Below are 25,797 nucleotides of genomic sequence, written 5' to 3'. Positions count from 1 at the left end.
CAAGTCTTCATGGTCCCTCTGGGAGGATGGGTGGGGAGAGCTTGTGCAAGAGGCCTCAGGAGGGGCCCTTCCTGCACGGTGCTGGCAGGTAGGGGTGAGAAAGCAGACAGAGCCGTTCCTTCAGAGTTCTGGGTTTGCTCTGTACTTTTCCTCAAGCTAAGGTGACAGTGTGATACACACAGTGGCTAAAAAGCAGAGAGAGAGAGAGAGAGAGAGCAGGAAAGAAATAGGGACAGAGGCCGAGGCCAAGTCAACCAGACCAATTCCCAGAGGGAGCAGAGAAACCATTGCAGAGACTACAAGGGGGAAGGGAAGGAGAGAGATGAATTAGCCATCCTTCCCCCTGTAAACCTTAGAACCCAGCTGTTGCCAGGGCAACGGGGCAATACCTGTCTCTCCAGAGGAGATGAAGTTGCCAGGGTAACTACATCCTGTCTTTCTCAAGGACCATCCCAGAATGTGGCACCCACTAGCCGTTACCATAGCAACTGCCTCTTTGCCCCACTTAATCCCATCCCGTCTGTTAAAAGGGCCCTATAGTTGGAGGTGGGGGAGGTAGGAAGAGAAGATCACTTGTGGACTAAGTTTGTTCACATCCCCTTCTCCAACCCCCTCAGTACATCACCCTGGGGGAACAAGGTCCACTTGCTTCTGGGCCCACACAGTCCTGAAGTATTGTGTATATAAGGCCAGGGCAACGGAGGAGCAGGTTTTGAAGTGAAAGGCAGGCAGGTGTTGGGGAGGCAGTTACCGGGGCAACGGGAACAGGGCGTTTCGGAGGTGGTTGCCATGGGGACCTGGATGCTGACGAAGGCTCGCGAGGCTGCGAGCAGCCACAGTGCCCTGCTCAGAAGCCCCAAGCTCGTCAGTCAAGCTGGTTCTCCATTTGCACTCAGGAGCACGGGCAGGCGAGTGGCCCCTAGTTCTGGGAGCAGAGTATCAGCATCCCAGTCCTAGTCCCGAGCCTAAAGCCTCGCCTGCCTGCCCAGTGCCAGGATGGCTACCATCACCTGCACCCGATTCACGGAAGAGTACCAGCTCTTCGAGGAACTGGGAAAGTGAGTCACACCTCGGGCAGTCCTAGAGGGCATGGGGATCAGCCTCTTGGGCAGGGGGGCGTGTGCCTATGTGACTAGAGCTCTCCCGTGCATGCAGACGGAGGCGTGCAGCATGATTTGGAAGCACTGTGTATGCATAGGCTGTCCAGAGTTAGGCGTTGACACATTTATGTGCCCAGTCAGCCTGGTTGTGTGTGTGTGTGTGTGTGTGTGTGTGTGTGTGTGTGTGTGTGTGTGTGTTGGAAAGGAAGCAGATTGATATTGATGGTATATGCACACACCTATGCATACAAGTGCACACGACCTGGGTTCACAAAGATTTTCAGAAACTTGGGGTTTGAAAGGGATTTTCCCACTTGGCTGGGTCTGAGCTGGAATCTTTTCTGTAGTTGTACTTAGAAACCTCCAGTGATGGAGAGACTTCACCCCCACCCCTCCCCCCTTCCGTTCCCCCTACTTGGAGATCCTGACTTTAGACTCTATGCAGGGCAGCTAGCTTTTCTCTGACACATTCCCTTCTGCTTTCCCAGCTTCCTTCCAGGAGCGAGAGCTTCAGAGCTGAAGGAGTTAACATAAAGCAATCGAGGTGTTGGGAGGAGGGGAAGGACAGTCAGCCAGCTGGGGGTGCCACTGTGGCAGTGTGCACAAAAACTGTGGTCCTTTGGCAAAGTTGCCTTTGGTGTTATACCTCTATACCTTGGGAGGCTGCGAGGAGAGAGGTTCCCTCCAGGAGAGCAGCAGGCAACAGACATAAGAGAAGGTTTCTAGATGTTCCCAGCTGGGTTGTGGGGGTCCTGGGATGGATCAGGAGTTGGGGAGCAGTTTGGCAGAGTGCCCCACAGATGCATAAGTGCTCCTACCAGCCCTGTTTGGTTCCTGCTGTAGCAGCAGGAACATGAGACAAGGGGCTCTGTGAGCAGATGTGCCAGTGTGAGGTCCTGCAGGTACAGTTATGTTGAGGAGAGGCTATATATGAAATCTGTGGGGAGCAGATGGAGTTGTATAAGAGCTGACACTGGGCACACTGCGAACTAAAAGGGCAAACACTGGTGCAAGTAAAACATGAAGAGGTGTGTGTGTGTGTGTGTGTGTGTGTGTGTGTGTGTGTGTGTGTGATTTGTGTGGCAAGCCCAAAAATGTCAGTGTGCCCTGCAAGGGTGCATGCATGCAATTATGCAAGGGTTGCTCTTGGCTAGGTGGTGTTGCAGCAAAGGTATGGACATGCATCTGTGTGCACATGTGTGGCAGGTCAGAGATGGGTACTCTCAGTGAACATGTGTGTGTGTGTGTGTGTGTGTGTGTGTGTGTGTGTGTGTGTGTGTGTGTAAGGTCACAGATGTGAAATGTGAACAGAATGTTCTTGAGGGTGCATGTGACTTGAGGAATATGTAAAGAAAGCTCTCTCTCTCTCTCTCTCTCTCTCTCTCTCTCTCTCTTTCTGTGTGTGTGTGTGTGTGTGTGTGTGTGTGTGGCCTAGGCTCATGTGGGTGTGTGGGTGTTGTAGGCATGTGTGAGCTTATGCTGTTGCCTGCATATGTGTGGGAGGTGGACCTATGGCTGTGTATAAGCATAGCCCCTGAACACATTCACACACACACACACACACACACACACACACACACACACACACACACAGAGAGAGAGAGAGAGACAGAGACAGAGACAGAGACAGAGAGACAGAGACAGAGAGAGACAGAGACAGAGAGAGACAGAGTCAGAGATAGAGATAGATAGAGACAGAGACCAACATCAAGACCAAGACCGAGACCGAGACCGAGACCAAGACCAAGACCAAGACCTACACATATCCTAGCTCCCTTGTGCAAATGTGTATTCATATTTGCCTACAGACTTCCAGCTGTTCTTCACGTCTTTGCGTTGGCGGCAGGGGTGGGGGCAGGAATACAGTCTTTAGGTCTGCTCAGGAGGACTGTCTCTTAAAGTTTATTGGGAGACCCCTTTCCAGAGCATGTCTGGTATTCACTTGGAACCTAAGAATTTCTTGAATAGACAGGAGCTGCCTTTCAGGGGCCACCGAGGCTGGTTCAGCCAGGAGTGCGTCATAGAACATAAGGAAAGGAGTTAAGATGGGACTTCAGGGATCACAGTGACAGCGAACTGCTCCTTTGCCCTGAGGAGAAATGGGGATCATTAGGCTTGGGCTCTGTGGGCTGACTTGGTCTTCTTAGCTCCTCTGCCTTCCTGGATACTCAGAGGTGTCAGAGAAGGGGCAGAGGAAAACCGAGGTTGGCAGACACCCAGGTCTTGTCCAATCAACTTCAGACCTCCTCCTTCCAGAACTATTGGTGCTTTTAACCTCTTTTTAGGTCACTTATTCCTCCAGGATTCAGAGGAAAGTCTAAATAGACATTCCCCAGCAAAACGTATAAACCTACAAAATGCTGCTTGCGGTGTCAGAGCTTGTGGGACCTCAGGAAACGGTGCATGACCCTGTGCTTGAAGAGGCTTGGGTGAAGAGGAAGGGGCTGTAGTGGGCTGGCTTCTGCCTGGGGTGTCTGTGTGACACAGGCCAGGGTACCCTATGAAGGATGAACCCTGTGTCTTTTGCAGGGAGGGGCTGCCCCACATGACCCTTAGCTCTGTGACATTGGGCAGGCTGCCACTCTTTCTGCCCTGCAAGCCGGAGATTCAGAAGGCTGGTCGAATTATGTAGATGACCTGTGAAGACGTAACCTCAAGCTTGGCACGCAGTAGGCATCTGGCTGGCCGTTGCCTCTGGGGTGGCTGTTGTCCTCAAGGATTGGACAGGCCTAAAGGAGGAGGCAATACCTTCTCAACGTTTATCTTTTGTTTAGGGAATGCTGTTCAAGGTCTCCCTGGGCTCCTCTTCCAGGAGGGGGGCAAAGAAGATGTGTTTCTGTAGAGTTTACCCTTTAGTGGATGATCCTGTGTCTTCTAGCTAAGACACTGTGTGACTACCTAGATACTAAGCCCCCGCCCAATACTGTGCACATAATCAGCAGGTTACCTAGCTGGGCCGGGCCTTAAAAAAGACACTTGAGAGACTGCGGTTGACCTCTGGCTGGGCCCTGGCTTACCATAATATAGAAGAAGGCTGTGTGCTTCATCAAGACTCACTGGCATCCTGCCCAGTGAAGACTGCCTTGTTACCAGTGGCCTTCAGGGGTCTAGGGTGGAAGCAGAGATTCCTCTAATGCCTGGAGGTAGCCCTGAATAGGGGTTTCTGGAACTTCTAGATGTTTCTATACTGAGGACTGCCCTCCCCCGCCAATGCCCTCGCACTGAAGCACATAAATTCAAAAAAGCTAAGAAGTTGATTCTGCATCCCATATAGGATTAAGAAAGGCTGTTTCTAGGGACCCAGAGATGAATTCCTTCCCTTCTCCCTTGACCCACTCCTCTGCCCTCCTTGGAATGAAAGAAATCGAAGCATATGCTTAAAGTGGGCTGCAGTGTCAGGCAGGGCCAGGCTAACCCTCAGAGTTCCCTCCTACTCATTCAGTCTTCTCTGATGTCCAGAATCAATAGAAAGGGAGGGTGGTGGGTGGAGAAGGGTAAGGGAAGCTCTGGAGAGCTCAGGCAGACCCCTGGGTAGAGTGTCTCTTCTAGACACTGCATCCCCGGGCTACCTCTGCCTCCACCTACAGAGGTTAGAGAGGCAGAGACTTGCTCTGCGGACCTACAATTGTTGCTCTGGACAAAAGGAACCTCAGAAGGAGATTGTATTTAAGAGAGAGAGAAGGGAGGAGAGAGCTCAGCCCACTCTTTTCTCTCTAGAAACAGGGATCTGAAGTTGACTCAGGCAGTGCAGGGTAGGGGAGGCTGGTAGGAGTGTGGGTGGCCGCAAGGTTGACAGGGACTTGGGGGCTGGCCCTGAACCCGAACCCCTTCCTGCACAGCTTTTAGTCCTGTACCAAGATTGGGTGGGTTGATTTGTAGGTGGTGGCTTGGCTTAGAGGAAGCTCCTTACACTGGGCTTCAAGGTGCTGGATGTGCAAGACCTCATGCTCTGTATGTAGCATGTGTTTGGCCACTTTGCCTTTCCGTATGGAAGGACAAAGAACAGCATCATGGCGAGAGTAGGCTACAGCACCAGGGCCTTACCTGGACAGCTTTGTTTGCACCTAAACCCTCCTACCAGCAGCACTGGGCCTCACTCTCATGGTACCTTTCCATCCATTAGCTCCACCCCTAAGGGGAAGTGGGCGAGGTTTACTCAGCCATTTTACAGATGAGCAGACTGGGGCTAGAGGAGGGGTAGGGAAACCTCAAGGGACTGTGACCTGGTCTCTGGGAGGTTGCTGAGCAAGGCCCCACCTAGTGCTGTATCTGAGACACAGCTTTCCTCTTGTCTGGGAAGCAGAGGAAAGGGGCAGTGGTCTTTGTGGTGGAAGCTGGGGGCAGTGAGGGCAGATAACTGAGCGTTCACTTTCTGCTTTGACTTTCCTGGGTTACCTTGGATGAACCACTTGTTCTTTGTGTGTTTCAGCCTCACTGTCAGTAAAGTGTGTGTGGGGGGGTCCTATCTCTGGAGACGGCTGAAGGGCTGCCCTCTGCGGCCTCCTTCCTTGGAGGACTAGGAGAAAAACCGCCACTCTTATGCTCCAGCATTGAATGGGCTGTGGAGACTGTGCATGCACTGCATGGACAGAGACCACTCGTAAAGCGTGGTGCTTTCTCCTAGGCTACAGCGATAGCCAAAGGATGGGAAATGGGGAAACAGATAGGACCTGGATGGCAGGGAGAGGTGCGAGGACAGGGGAAGGGACGTCCTTTCCTGGCTTCTCCACATCAACAGAGCAGCACGCAGGCACATGTTCTGGTGCATGCTGCAGCCCTCCGCCCCCCACACAGGCGCCCCCACACAGGCTGAGACACACTGACACCCTCCAAGCCTCCTCCCTCCCTCCTGCCTTCCTCCAAAGCACAGTGACAGTGCTGTCAGCAGCCCTGCAGCCTGAAGCTGCAGCCCTCTAAGTGCTGCGAGGGCAGCCCTCTGGGCTAGTGCACGCATGTTCACACACACACACACACACACACACACACACACACACACGATGACACAGGACATGTAATATGAATCTAATTTCCAATGTGGGGACAGCAAGATGGCGTTGGTTGGACTTCTGGACTCCGTCTCACCATACATGTCTCTTCATTTCTTTGGTCTATTTCTTTCTCACCCTTTTCTTGTCTCTGGGCAAATCCTCTGTTCCAGCTCACACTGTCCCTGAATGCACACTGCCCAAGGCCTGCCCTCTTATGATAACTACTTCTATGAACTATTACGAGCCCACCTCAAGCAAACCAAGTGCCACCCACACCAGCCTGGCACTCTAGACGCTCAAAGTCCATGGCTGCACACAGTATCAGGAGGTGCTGTGCAGCCCCTGGGACTCACTGAGCCGCAGAATGTTGATGGCCTTGGTACCTTGGTGTCATTTTATAAGGGTGGAGTTTATCTGTGATCCTTGTGGCCATTTCCACGTGCATTTCTCAGTCCCCGATCTTGGGCAATGTTCATTGTGCTCCGAGGCAGGACTTACGTGGTCTCTGTCCTTGTGGGCTGCACAATCCAGTACAAAGCCAGAGACAGATCTCTTCTAAACTGATTACTTAGATGCACTTGGATGCTGACCATGGTGGTCCATGCCTGTAATCACAACACTCAGGAGACAGGGGCAGGTGGATCTCTATATGGGTTCAAACTCAGCTTGACCTACACAATGAGTTCTAGATTAGCCAAGGCTACACAGGAAGACCTTGTCTCAAAATACCAAACAATAACAACAACAACAACAACAACAACAATAACAACAACAGAATGGGTACCCCAACATCCAGTCCTTAAAATGCAGCTGGACACAGGGCCAACAGCACAAACAGGGGTGGTGAGTCTTGAAACTCTGCTAGTGAGGAACTATCATGTATTATGTATTATGGGGGACTGCCCTGAGGTGGCCCTGGGAGCTGGAGGTTGAATGAGACCTTGCCAGAGGGAAGAGGGGATGAGTGTGTCCCCATTCATAGTGCGGCTTGGGGCACATGGAGTCCCATTCATTTCTGGTCTACAGAGTCCACTCCCCAACTTCCAGATGCTAAGTCCTGTCTGTAGAAGGCAGGGGCAGGGCCGGCAGAGTGGTAGAGGTCTGGAAGGTAAAACTGAGGAGTGGGGAACTTGAGTAGGGCTTGTCAGGGACTAAGGATCATGGAGGACAGACTGTCAAGAGGCAGGTTTAATCCCAACACCAGAGAGCACTCTCTAAGGATCAGAGCTGTCCCTGTTGCCAGCAGCCTCTGGAGATGGGATCAATGTGGCTGACAGGCAAACTCCTGTTCACAGCTCTTGGCCTCCCCGGCATCTTCCTGACCAACCCTCCTGCCCTCACCTTGTAACAAGCTTGTAAGAATGATTTGGGGGACGGTGAGGGGCTGGGATACTCTTCGTTCCATTGAGAATAACCCAGGGCCCAGTCCGGGTGCTCTTGCTCTATGAACAGTGGATTATGACCCAGAAGATGGGTGACTCACAAGAACTGGGCCTTCCAGACTCTGCTTACTCCAGGGCATGGTTCTCTGCTCCTAGGGCTTCTCTTAACACTGGGGCAAGCTCTGTAGTGGGCACCATGGAAGGGATAGGCAAGGTCTGAGGAAGAGCTGAACAAGAAAGCCTGTTTGCCTTTCTTCTGCTTTGTCCATTTGTGCTTCTCCCCCAAGGGGCTGAGTATATTATTCCCCTATCTTCCCTTTTTGTAACCCATTCAAGAAAAGGCACGTGCAACCAAACAGGGAATATGTTGGAACTTCTGTTGATTCAGTGTTCCCTTCAACAAACAGACTCTTCCAGTTCTGAGGCCTTCTGTGTCCTCCGAGAGACTTCTGCTGGGTTGGCGGTGGAGTGGGGGGTTCAGGACAGCTCGTCCCCACAGCATCTTCTGGAGTCTGGGAGTGGGCGGTGCAGCACCACTGCCGGGGACAGGAGGAGCGAGGCGAGGTTTCAGCAGCAGGTCCTGGGATGTTCTGGTTGTATTATGCTGTGGCATGTGGCCATCTGCTCACAGAGGTACTGTGGAGACAAGAAGAGAGGGGCACATGAAGCACAGGGCATCCTGGGTCCTGGCCTATCTCATCAGTTTGCTCTCTGGAACTGGCACAGCTCAGTTTTGCTTGCCCATTATTAAGAAAGGATACCATTGCTTAAAACAAACAAACAAAAAGAAAAAGAAAAAGAGAGGGATTATACACAACTTCATCGACCGTTGGTGTCACTGATGAGAAAGACCTGCTTAAGGTTGCAGAGGGCTGGGAGCTGTGAAAATGCCTTGCGTCCGATTCCCTTTTACTTCCAAAATGGACTCTGCTGGCCACAGCTTTTTGGTGACCTTGAGGATTGGGGGATGCTTGTATAAGCTATGGCCATCCTCCCTGCACACTGCTCTCTTTTTTTAACACGTGGAATCTTGCCCAGTTCTCACAGACTTAAAGCGCAGCTGTGGATCCAAAGTCAGGGCTCTCTCCCACCCTGACTGTGTAGGGAGATTGAAAACAACGGTCCGAGTCAGAAGGCCTGGTCCAAGTTTTCTCGGCCTCAGTTTCTTTACCTGTTGACCTCTGTGGTAAGATATACCGGGCATGCCAGCTCCCCATATAGCCAGATGGGTCTCACACTGTAGTCTACCAGGTGAGACAATGCTCTGGTGCCAATCTTAGCTCTTTGCCCTCCTGTAGATGTTGTAACCATACCTGCTCTGAGTTCCACATATTGGGCAATCAGATCAGCTTGCCTGGGCTAAGTTCCCTCCTAAGAACTTGCCTGGTCCTAAGAACAATAGGACCAGGTTCAAATCTTATGCCAGACGGCAGGTCCATCTGTACTGGGCCAGGAACCTTCTGAGATCATCTCAGCTTGGCTCGGAGGGATAGAAGGCTCACAGATCTTAACAGAGGGAGGTTTTTGGGGGGGGGAGACTGGTTGGAAAACACCTGCCATGTAGCCAGCATCCAAACAGGAGGATGGATAGCTCGAAGGATGGGACTGGAGCTCTGAAAGCAAGAGGAGCCCATGTGTGTAGATCTCTAGGGGTGACAGCCAGAGTGATTAAACCCTTCAGGGGGAGTCGCGGGCTCCTTTGTGACATTGAAGAAGAGTGCACAGTCTTTGCTCAGAGCTCATACAGACACAGGATCATTTTTAATGACATTGTAAATGGGTTCATCAAAGTTTAGGTCCTTCCTGGAGGCCTAGCTAATAGCCCTGGCCCAGGGCGGGAGGAGGAAGTGGCCAGAGGACAAATGCAGAGAGAACAGGGAGTGGCAGTTGGTAGGCAATGGGCAGAAGGAGTATTGTTGCTGAGGATGAACCACAGAGCCATGCGTTCAGGGTACCAAGTACCCATAGGGTGGGGCAGGAGAGGCAGGTTAGGCCCAAGGGGTGCTGCCAGGGCTGGGGGAAGGGGAGGCACTGGGTGGGTGAGCCTGGCATACGTATTTCTTCCTTGGCGCCTTGGGGGCGGTGACCAGATTGTGGTGGGTTCCCGGAGTGTAGGAGGTGGGAAGAGGAGGCAGCGGATGTCGGACATTTGTTCTGGAAGTTTGGCAGCATGAAGGAAGAGGGAATCAGGCAACCAGGCTGCTGAGTTGAGAGGACGCCTGTTTCACTTTATGGGGGGGGGTGTTTATGAAAGCAGTCAAGGAAGGGAAGTCCTGAGGACTGAAAGCATCCCAGACAATAGGACCCCAAGGGTGTAGGACAAATTTGCATGTAGGCTGTACCCAGAAAGTCCCTATGCTGTCCCTACACAGACATGTTCCTTTCTGCTGAGACCCTGAGAGCCTACAGAGAAAGATGAAGTGACCTGCTTGGGTGTCCAGGAGGACGTAGGGCTAGAACTTGTCATTCCCCTCTTTTACATAGGGAAACTGAGGCCCATCAGGATAAGTCAGTTGGGTGAGGATTCTGGTCTTCTCGTCTCCCATCTAGTCCCCTGGCTGCCATGGTAACTCTTCAAGAGGGTCTAGGCCAGAGATGATTATGGGCACCTGTGGTTGGCAGTCAGCCACACCCAGGCCACCAGGACACCAGCTCTGATTGTCAGCCAGAAAACAATTTCCCAGCGCCAGTCGCTCTTCACAGCCCATTAACGCTTTCCCACATTCTCAGCAACAGACCCACTTTGCTGTCCTTGTACTGCCTGTGTGGTGCTGGGTGGGGCCTCCTTGTCCCAGCTCACGTTCACTTCTGGTGCACACACCCAGGAGAGACTGTTCAGCCCTGGGGAGAGTCCCCTTCTCTCCTTGCCAGGCTCCCCCCGCCCCCTGCAACCTCAGCAGATAGGGTCCATTTTGTAATGGTTTTCATCCTCTTGATCTAACGATGCCCATACAAGGCATCCTTTCTTGAGCATTTACTATACCCCAGGGACTCTGCTGAACACATTGCCTGCCTCATTATCGAATTGAATCCTTGAAGCAACTGCTCAGGGTGGGGACTCTATTGTCCGCATTCTATGGGGGGGAGGAGGCAGACAGACTGAGATGATGTCACTTGCTGGTCTGAACAGCGATGGCGATTTGAACTCAGGCTGGGCCACTCTTAACCTGCCCACAGAATAGCAGGTGACATTGACTAGGATACAGCACTGAAGCAGACAGGTATCTGTACCATGGAGTCTCAGCCTTTCCTCAGCCTCAGGATGCCAGTGAAGAAACTGGAGCCCACAGGGCCCATCCCTATCAAAGTCCCCCCAGAATGGCTGAGACCCGAAAGTCCCATTCTCTGGCGCTTGCCTACAGCTCTTGGACACATGGAGAAAGTCTGAGAGCGACACACCTAATAACTCATGGTATCACAGACTCAGCTAGAGCCAGGTGCTAACCAGCTCTGTGTCCAGGTGTCCTCCCCTTGTACCTGGAGCAGGCTTCCACCCTCATCCCCTCTCTACACCGAGGAACACCATCTACCCTCCCTGTCTACATCATGCTCATCCTTGCCCTTGCGCTTAGGAACACAGGTGCACGTTCATAGGTATTCTCAAGAAATCCCCCTCGCCCCACTCCAGCATCCTCTCTTCCCCTTCCTCTGGAGCCACTTCTTCTCCCTGTCTCCTTGAGGTTCCTGCTCCGCCTGACTTCCCATTGCCAGGCTTTGGCCTGCCCAGTCACTGCTAACCCCCTGCTCAGCTCAGAACCCTGGGAGGGGTGGGCTAGCTTCTCCATTTGCTGAAGCTTCTGGACTGCAGGACAGAAAGAAACCAACAAGCTTTTCCTAAACAAAGAATGCAAGGAGCCGAAGGGAGAGCTCCCGGGTGGCTGCCTCACTCTCAGCTTGGCTCCTGGACTCTCTCGTCTACCTTGTGTGTCTGATCCCTATCCTGACAGGAAGGGAGCCTTCCTCAGTGTAGATGGGACCGTAAAGCTGAAGAGATAGGAGGAACCCCCACACTCAGGCCTCTGCTGCCTCAGCAGGCCCCTTTCACCCTCTACTCTGTCCTGTGGGACAGAGGATTGTTCACCCTCAATCCTAGTCCTGGGTCAAGTGCTCCACAGTGAGCACCTCACCTAGTCTCCCAGAGCACCCGGAGTGGGTGCTGCCACTGCCCTCTTAAGGGGAGAAAGATCGGAATCTAAGTGCAGAGTCACCCAGGTCCATTGGTGGCCAGCCAGGAGGAGACCTCTGTGAGTCAGAGCCCCAGCTCTGAGGACTCCACCTGCCTGCCTTCAGTGGAGCCGGGAGGGAAGGCTTAAGTGACCTGAGTTCTCTTTGCTGCCTCCTTCTCACTTGGAGCTGCAGTTTCCAGACCTGTGAAATGGGGATTTTAATTCCTATTTCTTCAGGTTGCTGTAGGGTCACGAGGAGTCTAGCAGTACCCAGGCCTGAGAGTAACCTGTATCCTGGGGTCAGGAGCTGGGTCTTGACTTGGGAGGTGCTTCCTCCGAGTACCCCAGGAAGGCTATGCATCCCCACCCTTGGGCAACAATCTCAGGATGTCCTTCAGGGGCTCAGCATCCCTGCCCAGCAACCCCTGACTCATCGGAAATCTATGTTGTTCTTGTTCAGCGAGAGAGGTTTGTCTTCTTCAGTAGATGTGGTTCCTAGGCCCCCGCTCCTTGGGATCCATGAGGCTGCCTGCACAGAGCCCACTTGGTGGCTCCATAATGTTGATTCCAGGAGGTAGAATATGTACAGGGAAGTCTCTCTCTCTCTCTCTCTCTCTCTCTCTCTCTCTCTCTCTCTCTCTCTCTCTCTCTCTATGTGTGTGTGTGTGTGTGTGTGTGTGTGTGTGTGTGTGTGTGTTTCAGATGTTTGACATAGGCTCTTGTGTACCCAGCATGACCTTGAATTCTGTGTAGTTGAGGATGACGACTTTGAGTTCATGATTCTCTTCCTTCCACTTACCAAGTATTGAGATTAGGGGCATGATAGGAGCATTCTATCAACTGAGTCACATTCCCAAGTCCCCCACCTCCTTTTGATAAGGTCATACTACATATGTAACCCAGGCTGGCCTCAAATTTATGGTCCTCCTGCCTCAGCCTCTGAACTGCTGGGTATTACAAATGTGTTCCACATCCAACTGCTGGAATCTATGTTTTTTTAAAGATTCCCTAGTCAATACTGTAGCAGCCAGCTTTCTGGTCTAAAGTCTTACGGGATTTTTTTGTTTGGTGTGTTGTGTGTGTGTGTGTGTGTGTGTGTGTGTGTGTGTGTGTGTGTGGTATGTGTGTGTGTGTGTGTTGTGTATATATTAATGTAGTAATTGATTGCACCCATCTGAGCCACACTAAAGGTGGTCCAGCTATGAACTCACCATGGGCCAGGTATTATTGGTGAGCAAGGCAAGGCCCTACCAGGTCTAGGCAGCTCAGAACCCTGCCCAGATGAAGCCACAGAAACACTTCCCTCTAAGGCCTCATGGGAAATCAAGGTCTATACAGGAGCCTGACAATGGCTTTCCAGCCCATTCCTCTGCATAGGTAAGATGGATGCTTCTTAAGTACCAGCTGTCTCCTTGTCTTCAAATGTCTATTTCTGTCCCCAATGCTCCTGACTGAGATCCTCCCTCCTGCCTCATTTCTGTCGCTTTCACTGTTTAAAAATCACTGCCTGATCTTGCCTAGAAGTTCTATTCGTGGGGGTACTAGCAAGTGGTTCTTAGTACTGGGTGCTAGATGCTAGGTTATAGATGCTAGGTGTTGAGTATTAAGTGCTAGGTACTAAGTAGTGCTAGGTACCAAGTACTAGGTACCAGGAGCTAGGCATAGGAACTCACTAGTTGGGTTGGAGAGACAAGAAAAAGGATAAACAGCTCTCATGAGGGCCAGGTCAGGGATGGGGAGGATCATTAGGCTGATAGAATATAATACACATTTAGTCCTTTTACTTAGTGTTTTGGAGCAGGGATGCTAAAATCCTTTCAATTTCCTGAGTAATAGCGGTAACTGGAGCGTTTTTTATTCTCATATTTAGTCTTTGACCCCAGTTGCTGACACAAAAGTTTTATCTCCCCCGGGATTTCCAGGTGAAGCACCTTGATCCTTAGGAAGTGACTCATTATGGGTTTCTGTATGGAGGTTGGTTTCAGAAACACAAAGCACTGATTGGAAGCCTGGAACCTTCTGCCTTATTCTTCATTCTCTGGGGAGATGAGAGGACCCAAAATCAAGTTCGTGATTGAACACGGTTACGGGAGGAAGTCTCCACAAAGGCTCCCCGCGCGTGGAGCCTAGACACCTTCTGTGAGAGGGAATACAGCCAAGGGCAGGAGGTGGAGGATCTCAGCTCCAGCGGGGCAGAGCTCCTGTGTTCCAATCTCCCAGGCTTTGGCCTCTGTTCTGCTTTATCCAGATGCTCATCTGTATTCTTCGCCATGGCTTGTGTTATATAACACACTAGCAAACGTGCTTTTCTGAGTTCGGGGAACCATCCTAGAAAAGTCTCCCATTTGAGAGCAGCGGCAAAGACTCCCTGTTGTTAGCAAAGTTGTACAGGAGTGTGGGCAACCCGAGGGACCACTTCCTATAGATGGCACCTGAGGGAGGGCACAGTGCTATGGAATGGAGCCCTTAACCTGTAGAGCGTCCCTAACTCTAGAGGGCATAACTGACTTGCAAGAGATCTAATGGGGGTACAATTGGCAGGAGGACTAGTTGGCATAAAAGAAACCATCTTTATTTGGTGGCCAGTATTGGGGTGGGGGTGACTAGTGGCAGGTAAGTGTTTTCTACACTGGGGCTTCATGGAGAACAGTGAAGACCCTGTACCTGAGGCAGTGTCTGAAGGAGGTGACTGGGGTCTCTCTGCTTTCTTATCAGTGGAGAGCTTGCGGAACCTGACAACCCTAGCATAAGCTATTCTTGTGTGAGGCCTTTGGTGTACACGTGATTCAATCCATTCCTGTCTGTCTCATCCTTCTCTGTCATTTCCCAGCCACTTACTTCTTGCTGCCCTATGTTGAGCCAGCTAGAGTGTGCCCACTTAGGGTCTATGCCAGACTGAAAGCTTCCTTCTGCCAGCAATTGCTCCTGCTTCAAGCATTAATGGCAAGAAGAAAGACCGTGGACCAGCTTTTCAGATACCAGGAATCATCCAACCATCTTGTGGCATAGACCTGCCTATCATTTTAGGTGCGGGGGTGGACGTTTGGAGGCTATTAGGAACTGAGCATGGCCAGCAGTAGGAAGTTGGAGAGGTGGAGAGGTACTCAGTGTGGGTGTTAAAAACCCAGAAGTGCAAATATTCGAGGCCTAGGTACAATGTTGCTTGTAATCTTCCGTGTGAACTTGAAGCAATCTACACAGAGTCATATCCTGGAGCTCAATGTCTTGAGCCCCACTCCACACATGAGGCCTCTGCACTTTGGTTCAGTGCTGTGTCTGGATGATTCATACAATAACAGCACACTAGAGTCTTCCTAGGCTCTCTCTTCCGGGTCGGTCGTTAGTGAGAGGACAGTAAAGACTGGGACATGCAGAGTTGACAGATTGGCCTGCGTGGAGAAGTGCAAAACGGTAGCTCACACTCAGATCCAGACTCAAACAAGTTTTCTTCCGTTCTGTGCTCAAATTATTTCAAAATAAGGAGCCAACATTTAAAAATCAGGAAATTTCTTGCCAACATCCAGATTTTCCCTTTTCCTTGAAAAACTGAACAATGTTCCATTTCATGTGGCAACAGTGATGCTCTTCTTGTGAGCTCTGAGGCTCGCATCCCTCATCCCCAGATCTCTTCTAGTCACTGACACTTCAAGGATAAGATTCCAGGAGCTGCTTTAAAGCATGTTTAAGAAGATGTTCAACTTCACTCCTAAAACCGAATGTAGGGACTGAACTAGGGATATGACTTATTGGGCAGGACCTGAGTTCCCATACCCAGCACTCACATAAAGAGCCAGGCATTGCTGCATCCGCCTGTGTCCCAGGACTTGGGGGAAAGAAACAGGAGGGTCCCGAGAATTTGATGGGCAGTCAGTTCATCGGAAACAACCAGCTTCCGGTTCAGTGAGAAACTGGGTCTCAAGGCATAGTGTGAAGAGGAAGACTCTGACATCCCACTCTGGCCTCCATGTGCCTACATGAGCACATGCACCAGCACATTCATGTGCATGCACTATTCACACACACGCACACACACACACACACACACACACACACACACACACACACACACACAACCAAATCTGTGCCAAATCGCTATTTCCTATCCCCCTTTTTTAGCAAATACAAAAATGTTTGGCAATAGATCACATTGACAAGGGCCACATTGACAAAAAGCATACACACACACACACACACACACACACACACACACACACACACTCACACACACACACACACACACTTTTGGCTCATAGTTTCAGAGGCTTTGCTTTGCAGCTAGGTAGACACAACAGAGCTGCTTAGTTCTTGGAAGTAGCCACATATGATTGTCTGCTCACATGGTGACAATGTAACCTTCAAAGGCCCTGAAGACCTGCTTCTGTTAACCGTACCCTTACCTCCTAAAGTTCCACAGCTTCCAAAACAGTGCCAGCAGCTTCAGAACTGGCTTCAAACCACGGGTCTGTGGGGACATTTCAGATTCAACCCATAACATATAAGTTCATGAAACCTCATTATCAATCAAAGATTCCAAATATCACCTGGCCTCCTTGACCAAAAAAAAAAAATATTAGTAGGTAGAGCTTATCCCAGAGACTCACATACAGGAAATGCGATACTTTTTAAGGGGAGAGGGGCTGTTTTTTGTTTTTGTTTTTTGAGACAGTGTCACTATGTAGCCCTGGCTGTCCTCAAACACACTAGGTATACCTGGCTGGCCTTGAACTCACAGAGATCTGCTTATCTGTCTTGAGAGTGCTAGAATCAATGCAATTCTAATGCACACATTCAAGGCCATTTTGGGGCATTGATTCTAATAGCTAGTGGTTGAACCAACCTGCCTTTCAGTAGGGAACCTCAATCAGGAAACTGACCAGGACGCTAGACTATAAGACAGTCATATAATTATGTATTATGTGATGAAGAGTTTTTAAATGGAGGATGATGGACTTTGAAGTATATTAACTGCATTGGAGGCGGTGGTGCATGCCTTTAATTCCAGCACTTGGGAGACAGAGGCAGGTAGAGCTGAGTTCAACACAGTGAGGTCCAGGTTAGCCAGAGCTACAGAGTCAGACCCTGTCTCAAAGGAAAAAAAATGCTTAACTCTAGAAAGGAGGGAATGGAATAGTATACCTGCCTGGGGCTGTGTGTGAGGGGAGATCTGTAAAGAGAGGCTCCAGGCCTCAGGAAGGACCCCTCACAGGCTGGGGTCTAGGAGTGGAGGCAGGACTTCTCAGGTTCTACATATTTACCTCCTTTGAACTTGGAGCTGTGTGATGTATTACTTGTTCAAAGAACAAAGCTCTAAAGATTCTCAGAGACCTAGATTCTGTGGTTCTCACTCCAGGCCTCTAACGTTTTATAACTTGGTGACCTAACTTTTATAGAACCCAGAAGGCTCATCTTGCATGAGGCCAAGGATCTGGGCCCCTCTCTGGATCTTCCTGACCCTATGCTGTGCAGGAGCCCTTGTGCTATAGGTGACTCCAATGAGCTGCTCCCTTCCTGCACGGCACATCTGTAGGAGCTCGTGGTAGCCTGGGGAGATGGGTCTCAGGCCCCTCTCTACATCACGCTGTTCTCTGTCCTCCAGGGGAGCCTTCTCCGTGGTGCGCAGGTGTGTGAAGGTGCTGGCTGGCCAGGAGTATGCTGCCAAGATTATCAACACCAAGAAACTCTCAGCCAGAGGTAGGTTCTGCGCTTGCCTGCCCACTGCCTGCTTTCCTGCTCTGCCATAGTTCTTGCCATAGACCTGAACCCCACGCTTGACCCCTGGGAGACAGTGTGGGCAGGCTAAGAGGCTCTTCCTTCTAAGGGTGTGATGCGAATAGACCCTTCGCTTTCCTTCCTCAAGGATTCCAGGCCCGATGTTACAGCATCTCCCAGACAGCTCAAGCCCTCAGTAGTACTCTCTCTTAACTCTGCCATGCCCTCCATGGCTTGCCTCATAACCTCTGTTTTGCTATCTCTCTGTGAGTGTTTAGCCTGCTTCCTTTTATGGGGGCAGCCATTTTTTCTCCTTCCAGGTCTCCTCCACTCAGTCATATCCTCAAAACTGTTTCTTTACCCTCTTTTCAGTCTCCATTTTTCTCTTCCTGCTGTTTTTTTCTTTCCACGTGGCCCAACCCACTCTGTTCACCACTGTGGCCTCGTGTTTAATTCCCAGTTCCTGGTGACTTGTGAGCCCCAACAGAGCAGACAGGACTCACCCACCGCTGTGTGCTCAGCACCCAGGACAGCGACCTCACCAGGCCTTAGTGCTTGCTGCCGGTGAACTGTCCGTGCCTCTGTCCCACCATTCCAGTCTTTGAATAGGTGCTCTGAGGTGTGGCCTGGTTTTGAAAAGGTCTAATCTAACTTGCAGAGGAACATTGGCTCCTAAAGCTTATAGCCGCAGCCTCCCTGGGAGATACTGCCTAGTCCGACCTAAAATAGTTAAACTCTCCTCTAAATAAGATGCTCGAGGGCACTGGAGTTTGGAAAGTCTGCCCAAAAGACTCCTGTCACTCCTGCGTGTTTACCGCAGTAGTGGGTGACCAAGTCACATGTGAGCTGACATCCACCCCAGAGAGAGGCCTTGAGGACTGTTTGGTGTGAGGAGAATTCTGTTGGGTGAGGTGGTTGCAGAATCTTGGGAAAGAGTTACAGTGTTTAGATGCTTTGAAGGCTGCAACTGTGTTTGGATGAGGGCCCAGCAGGTGCGGAGCTGAGGGAGGGCCTGTGAATGCTGGATTGGGTGTTCACACTGTTCTCCGTGGGCCTCCCAGCAAGACCTAGACTGGCCTGTGGTTGCTGCCTTTTGTCTCTAGCTCGGCTGACTGGCCGACAATGCTGTCTGTTTATTTTTCTGCATTGTACACTGAGCAGAGGTTCTGAGGGTCCCCAGTTGGCATAACTAGTGTAAAAAGGCCAAACCTGTGGAAGGTCCAGAGGCAAGGAGCTAGGTAGGCAGGAAGTCCGACTGAGTGCTGCCTCCTGTTGGCAAGCTTGGCTGGAGCAGCCTTCTGTTGCTGTTTGCCTGGGTGTTACCTTAATTCCTGAGACGCTAGAGATAGGACTAGAGCATTCAATGGTTCTGAGCCTTCCTAATGCTGTGACCCTTTAATACAGTTCCTCCTGTTGTGCTGACCCCTAACTGTAAAATTATATTTGTTGCTACTCTGTAACTATAACTCTGCTACTGTAATGAATTAAAATGTAAATATCTAATATATAGGGTATCTGATTCGCCACCCCTGTGAAAAGGTCGCTTGAGTCTCCCAAGGGCCTGCAACCCACATGTTAAGAACCCCTGGGCTACAGTAATGACAGATCAAGTTTTGCCCTCAAGAGGAGCATTCAGGAAGTAAGATAAGAAGGGAGCATCACGCTGGATGCTGGAGTTCTTGGACCGGCTTACCTCAGGGGACATACCCTGAGAGACGGAGGCCATTACTCCTGTTGGGAAGATGACTAACCATCCCTGAACAGAATCTGGCCTGTGTCAGGTAGCCATTACCAAGACTTTGGCCATCCAGGAGGAAAGTAACCCTGCCTAGGGGACTAGGAGCAGGGGACTGGAATGGGAACTTTTTGGATGCCAGTAGGGAGGAGAGCAGAGATTCCTTGAGCAGTCTCCTCCTGTCACTCGCCTCCACAGGGGGCTTTACAGCTGTCACATTTGGCAATAATCTCTAAACTTCTCCTGCTGCTTCTCTGGGGTGACATCCTGCAGCTCACTGCAGGAGCTAGACCCACCCAGGGCTTCTATTCACCCCCTCCCAGCAAGTCAGGGCCTCCCCTGGCACACCCTCCCCTCCTGGCCTCTTCTAGCAAGTAGTTCCCAACTCGGGGGGGGGGGATATTTTTATATGCATTTTAAGATTAGTTCTTAAGAACAAAACAAAACAAAACAAAACAAAACAAAAAACAAAACAAAACCCAACCCCGCTAGTGTCATTCAAAGAAACTGTAAGCAAATAAAATGAAACATAAATTTTTTTGCCTGTTTCCATCCCTGACAGGCCCCACTTCCAGTCTTAAAATCAAAATGTAACCTTCTGGGCTCCACCCTGGAGTTGAAGAGGCTCAAGGACAGCCAGCCTCCTAGCTGTAGATGACAGCCATGTGCTCTGAGCTGGACTCCCACCAGCTGCTCTGTGAACTTCGGCCACACAAACGTGGTTGCTGCAGTGGTCAGGCAGGGGCCTTCTCAGGCTCTAGGCTCAGGAGCTGTCTCTGAGGTTCACTGAGACAGGTGCCCTCAGGCTTTGAGTCTCATAACTCTGGCTTCCCCACACTCTCCTGATATGTAGGCTATCTCATACGTGACCCTCATGTAAAGCTTGCTTGACCCGCAAAGGGGCTGAGACCTATATATTAAGAAACCCTGGTCTTTAGATTATTTCTCTTAAATCCCAGTATGGAGAGGGGGCTTTCTCGTTCTTAGTGCCCTCCCTCATTCATCATTCCTCTGTGTTCCCCTGCTTGCAGGCTACAACCTGCACATACCTGCTTGCAGGAGCCTGATCTCTCTGAGGCAAAGTCTGTATGCTTGGATGGCTCTGGCCCTGCCTGCTGGGATTGTCTGACTCCCGGGACTCAACTATTCTCCAATTTAGTCTCAATACCCCAAGGATGACTCAACCAGAGTGGGGTGAAGGTCTCCAAATTGCTGGCCTAGGTATTAGGAGTCCTGTTCTCTAGTACCAGGCAGGGTGTGGAGATTCTGATCTTGCCTGGATGTCTCATCACTGTGGGCTGAGTCTGAGTCACGCATGCATTGATTACCGGTGCTGCAATTATTAGCAGGAACTGACAAGAAGCTCTGGCACTTGCTTGTGCTAGGAGCTTGGATAAGCCTCTCATCAGCTCCACGCTGGGCCCCTAGAATGAGGCAGTGACTGGTGGACAAGGTTGTGTTCCCGGGGGTCCTGTTTTCTTAGGAATGACACTGAAAGGCACATGAAATACACCTCTAAACTAGGTATGCCGAAGAAGTGAGGAGTGTTACCAAGGAAATCAGATGAGTGTGGTGACACACACAATTTAATTCTAGCACTGGGGAGGCAGAGGCAGGCTGAGCTCTGTGAGTTCAAGGCCAGCCTGGTCTACACGGTGAGTTCTAGAGCGGCCAGGGCTGCAGCATTGAGAAACTCTGTCTAAAAGGAAGGTCAGATCTGGTGATGGAAACATGATTGGCAGGGGGACGATCTTAGAAAAGGCAGCTGGGGAAATGCTCTGAGGAAGTGACATTGTACTTGGGTCTGTCTGAGGAGGAAGAAAGCAGCATAAGAAGGCCCAGGAGAGGAGTACCCCCCAAGAAGAAGGCACAGCAAGCCAAAGACTCAGATAAAAAAGAAGCTTGGAATAGTCAAGGTCAGAAAGAGCGGAGAGCGAATGAGCTTCATGGCTAAAAACCTTGGGTTGTATCAGTAAACACGTTAGGAAAGCGGTTAGTCAGTCAGACACCCAGGAGTGGCAGGACCTTATTTATACCTTAAAAAAAAAAAAAAAAAAAAAAAAAAAGGCCTTGACTACCAGCGACAAACAGCTAGGATGGAGATTTGGTCAGTCAAAGAGTGAGGTCCCCAGAGCTCTAGGTTCTGAAAGGGTTCTGCTGTTTTGACCAGTGACGTTGAGGAAGGAAGGGATCACGCCTTCCTCACCTGGCCTCACTTTCTTTTCCTGCATACGCCAGAGCCAGAATGGTCAGGAGCAATGCAGCTGGAGTGCGACGGCACCTGAGCCTCTCAGTGTGTTAGAAATGCAACCTTCACGAACGGGGCTATGAAATCCTGCACAACGCTCCCTTCACGCACAGCAGATGGGCGTGGCTAACGGGGAAAGTCGTGATGCAGGGTAGCTGTATGGCTGGTGTCACATTCAGCAGTTCCAGCAGAGAGGCCTGGCAACCAGACAGAGTTTAAGGTTTTGTGACCAATGTTTTTTTTCCCACCCGTGTATATAGTACGTCATCAATGGGACTGCATTCCTGAGTCATCTCATGTAAAGGAAACTGCACAGTTCTGGGTTTAGACTTGCACCCCACCCCTCTGAGTGTGTTGCCTGGGCCAGAAGATCTCATTCCTTCTCATAGGCAGAACCTTGACTCTGAGGCTCTCTGGTTCCATTGTGGGTGAAGGTGAAGCATATGTGGGTCAGGGGCCTGGTTGGGATCCCTCCTCTGCCTAGGAACCAGCATCCTGTGCCTGAGGGTGTGGGGAGAAGGGTATCTGGAGGTAATCTGGCCTTGCGCCTCATCCCCACTCCCCCCGCAGCCTGCAGCAGATTTTCAGCTGGGGAGTTGAGCCTATTGAATCAGAATTGGGCTTAATTGCTTTGCTGATGGCAAAGCCACATTTCGGCATTGATCTCAGCTTCTGTAGTCTGCAGAGGGCAGCCAGCAATTGCTGTAGTGGAAAAAGCAGGGGGAAGAAGAGCTTTCTCCATTCTTGCAATCCTCCATAATACCAACCTGTTCCAGAGGAGCCATCCTGTGGGGAGACTGTGCAAAGCCACTGCAGCCCTGAGGCTGCCACTGGTTCAGGCCACTTGTCCTTATCTGTGCCACGGGTCACCATGGAAGACACTGACTGGGCTTGTGGTTACGATTGTTCCTAGCAACCTGAGGCAGAGACCACAGGCAGCAGAGTTTACATGAACTCTTGTAGGTGGGTAGGAGACAGAGGGTCTTGGACAGAGGTCCTGACAGGCATACAGGCTCTGGGCCAGTTCCAAGGGAGGGAGGAGGGACACACTAAGTTCTGTCCTTGATTCCAGTGTCTTGTAAAATGGAGGGTACAGCTTTTTTGAAGAAAACAGTCACTACCTTAGGAAGCTTGTTGCATCCATCCATCTATTCATCCATCTAACCATCCATCCATCCATCCATCCATCCATCCATCCATCCATCCATCCTCCATCTATCCATCTACCTACCCAGTGACTTCTTAAGTAACTGACATGTACCAGGTGGTACAACAAAGTCCCTACCCAAAGATGTGTGTACTGTGAGACATGAAGATCTTGCCTGGCCCTCTAGAGCCCAAAAGAGGGTCCTTACAGGCTTGAAGTTGGGGTGGTTTCAAGAAACCAATGGCATTGAGAGGTGGTAGTGTGGAGTGATGGCTGGCGATGGACTGTGCCTGCTGAGTGAACTGGTAGCTCCCAGATGAGAACCAGGAAGGGCAAAACTCTGCAATTCATCTGCCTGGATCTGGGGTCTGAGGACTAGGCTGGAGGAATTACACGGATTTGTACGGGGTCTCCAGACCTTGGGATGGTTGGGTCATACAGGAAGGGGTTGGAGGAGAATCTCCTCGGAGAGCACTGATCGCTGAGTCTAGAGAGGGAGAGGGGCTCACTTGGGTCCTTACTACCCATTTGCCTTTTCTGGGAACTCAGAAGCCTTGGTATATAGGTCACCTTTTCCAGTGCCTAGGGCCACCCTGGGAGGAAAAGACAATAGAGACAGAATGAGGGTCATCTCTTCTCTGGGATTTAAACGGGAACCTGCATTTCAGATCACCAGAAGTTGGAGCGCGAGGCCCGCATCTGCCGCTTGTTGAAGCACCCCAATATCGGTGAGCAGAGGGGTGTGAGAGGTCATGGAACAGTGTGGGGTGGTGGGGAGCAGTCACTCTCTTCTCTGGGGATGGAGGCTGCAGAGGGAGCTGGGAAAGGGGGCGTCTTGCTCGGGACCAGCTTGCTTTGGGGGAAGGTGAAGAAAGGACCCTTCTTCCCACCCACGCTGCCAGCGCCTCCTTCGGAAAAGCTGTTTCAGGAAAACTCTTGAAGCCGAAAAAGAAAGATGAAAATAGGCCATGGGAAAGCTTGGCCCCGACCCACCACATGCAGTGTCAGCCTGGATCTGTGGCCCTGTCCTGCTTCAGAGTCCTGTTCCTGCCTGCCTCGTGCCTCCCCAGGCGCTTGGCTAATGCCCTGGAGTTAGACTGAGGCCATCTTCCGGAGATGCTTAGCTCATGGTGATAGGAGCACAGGGAAGGGCTTGAAATACACTTCATTATCTCACTGCTCCTTCCTTCTCCTCCTCTGTGTCTGGCCTGCAGATCCAGGCTGGTCAAGGAAGAGCAAGGCTTGCAGGTCCGGTTCTGTCAGGGAACAGCTGTGAGACCTTAGTGGGGATGCTGCCCTCTCAGAGCCACTTTCTTCACCAGTGCCTGTCCTTGTCTAGTCACCTGTGCCATCTCGTGTCATGGTGGCTTCTGCTCCCATGGACCTGAGATGGGCTGAGGTATCACAGCTCTCACAGCATCTCATAGAGGGGAAGTTAAGCTGCTGGTTCCCAGAGCACCCAGGGCAAGCTTCCACAGCCGTGCCTTCTCCAGCAGAGGGGAAACAGGCTCCTGCACCCCAGCTGAGCTGGAAGGGTTAACTTTCCCCAGGGAGAAAGCTCCATCTGCTATTTATATCAGAGGCCCCTCCCCTCCCCTCCCCTGCACAGCAGCCAGGGACAGGCCAGCAGCAGAGAAGAGGTCAGGGCCACAGCTAGAGGAGGATCCTAGCTGGACCTTACTTTGTTCACCTGAGTCCTCCCTCCCTTACTGCTGATGGAAGGTTTCGGTGAGCTCTGACAGAAACCCTATGTTCTCAAGAAGGCTGTCAGCTTGGGAGGAGGAGAGTGGTGTGTGTGTGTGTGTGTGTGTGTGTGTGTAGTACCTGTGTGTTTCTCTATATGTGTCTGTGTATGTGTAGCATCTATGTGTGCAAATTTCTGTATGCATCTCTCTATGTGTGTCCTATTATGTGTGCATGATGTCTCTCTGTGTCTCTATACATGTATATCTCTGTGTGTGTCTCTGTCTCTGTGTGTGGTATCTGTGTGTGTGGTGTCTGTGTGTGTGTGCTGTGCACCACACGTATATGTATCTAGATGGGTTTGCACGTGGCAGGGGATCTGTCTGAGCTCAGAGTTCTATCTATCTCTCTCTCCCTCCCATTCCCATCTATAATGGGAATTCGTAGGCCAGGCCATAACAACCTGCAGCTTAAACACCGCCATCACTGTGTGACTGACCCTAGACACATTGCCTCACCATTCCAAAACTCAGATTTTTCTGGAGAATTATTCCTACCTTGCTGGGTATGGACATTCAATAGATGACAGTGCAATGACAGAGTGAATGAGCTTTACCCAGCCCAGCCACCCCACAGCCCCGTCTGCCCATTCCTGCAGCAGGCTCTCCACACAAGACAAGGTTTGCCTGTGACCCCACACAACTCATTCCTCTGCGCCATCCACACAGGGAGACATCTTGACCGGACGAGGTACAAGAGCCTAGAGATGACAGTTAGCAGCTTTCCTACTGTCTCCATGGAGCTGTTTCCTCCTCATTCACCCAATGTCAAGTCCACTGGAGGCTCTACCACAGGGCCAGAACCCTTCCAGGCTTTGAGGCTCTGGAAAAATGAGGGCTTGAGTAAACATGGCTCTTCGTGGAGAACAGAGCTGAGCAAGTAGCTAGAAGTATCTCAGAGCTTTTGCTGGAGAGCTGGAAAGACCCTGACCTTACCCAACAGCTCACCCTAAGCTGATGAACTCTTGCCAGAGAAGCCTAACCTGGTATAGATGGGGTACAGAAGCCCAGAAGGCTTCATGCCTGGAGAAACGTCAAGGGCTCTTAGCCTGCTTTGGCAAGTCCAGGCAAGGTAGATGGGCTGTTATCTGCTTATGTCCACTGCCCTGTCTGAGGGGTCTCAGCAGGCTAATCTAGCTATGCCTGTAGACCTTTTGCCTCTTGGTTCCTGCTTGGTATGGCTTATGGTTGACAGACTATAGAAGTCCTATGCCCGTGCCAAAGTGGGTTGGGGCTATGCAAAAATCTGAGAGTTTAATGAAGAGTTTGGGATGGGGAAGAGAATTTGAGGATATTCAGGTCTCATGTTCTACCCCCTGATAGGCCATTCTGCTATGAACTTCTCAATGGAAGCATAAATCAATTCAGTGGGGTTAACATCCTCCTGATCCAATCACACACCACCCCCAGCACTGCTCGCTGGGGATCAAGCCTTTAACACATGAACCTTCTTGGGAGACACTTCACACCCAAAGCAATAACAGCTTTTATCACCGTTTAAGAATGCCTCTGTGAGCTCGGGGATTAAGAGCACTTACTGCTCTTGCAGAGGACCTGATTTAGGTTCTCAACACCCACAT

The 25,797-nt window shown here is 51.0% G+C and overlaps 1 protein-coding gene across 1 annotated transcript in view; it reads left to right on the top strand.

Annotated features, from left to right (window-relative positions):
• The first annotated feature begins 318 nt into the window (after positions 1-318).
• Positions 319-25,797, top strand: part of Camk2a (calcium/calmodulin dependent protein kinase II alpha) — a 63,755-nt gene continuing 38,276 nt past the window's right edge. Inside the window, exons 1-3 of the mRNA XM_032886176.1 lie at positions 319-1,058; positions 17,233-17,327; positions 23,144-23,203. Of these exons, the coding sequence (XP_032742067.1) occupies positions 997-1,058; positions 17,233-17,327; positions 23,144-23,203 (217 nt within the window). The 5' untranslated portion in view covers positions 319-996. The remainder of the gene's footprint in view (positions 1,059-17,232; positions 17,328-23,143; positions 23,204-25,797) is intronic.

The sequence above is a fragment of the Rattus rattus genome, chromosome 15 (genome assembly GCF_011064425.1).
Source record: "Rattus rattus isolate New Zealand chromosome 15, Rrattus_CSIRO_v1, whole genome shotgun sequence".
Lineage (NCBI taxonomy): Eukaryota > Metazoa > Chordata > Mammalia > Rodentia > Muridae > Rattus > Rattus rattus.
This window is presented reverse-complemented; position numbering and strand designations above follow the sequence as displayed.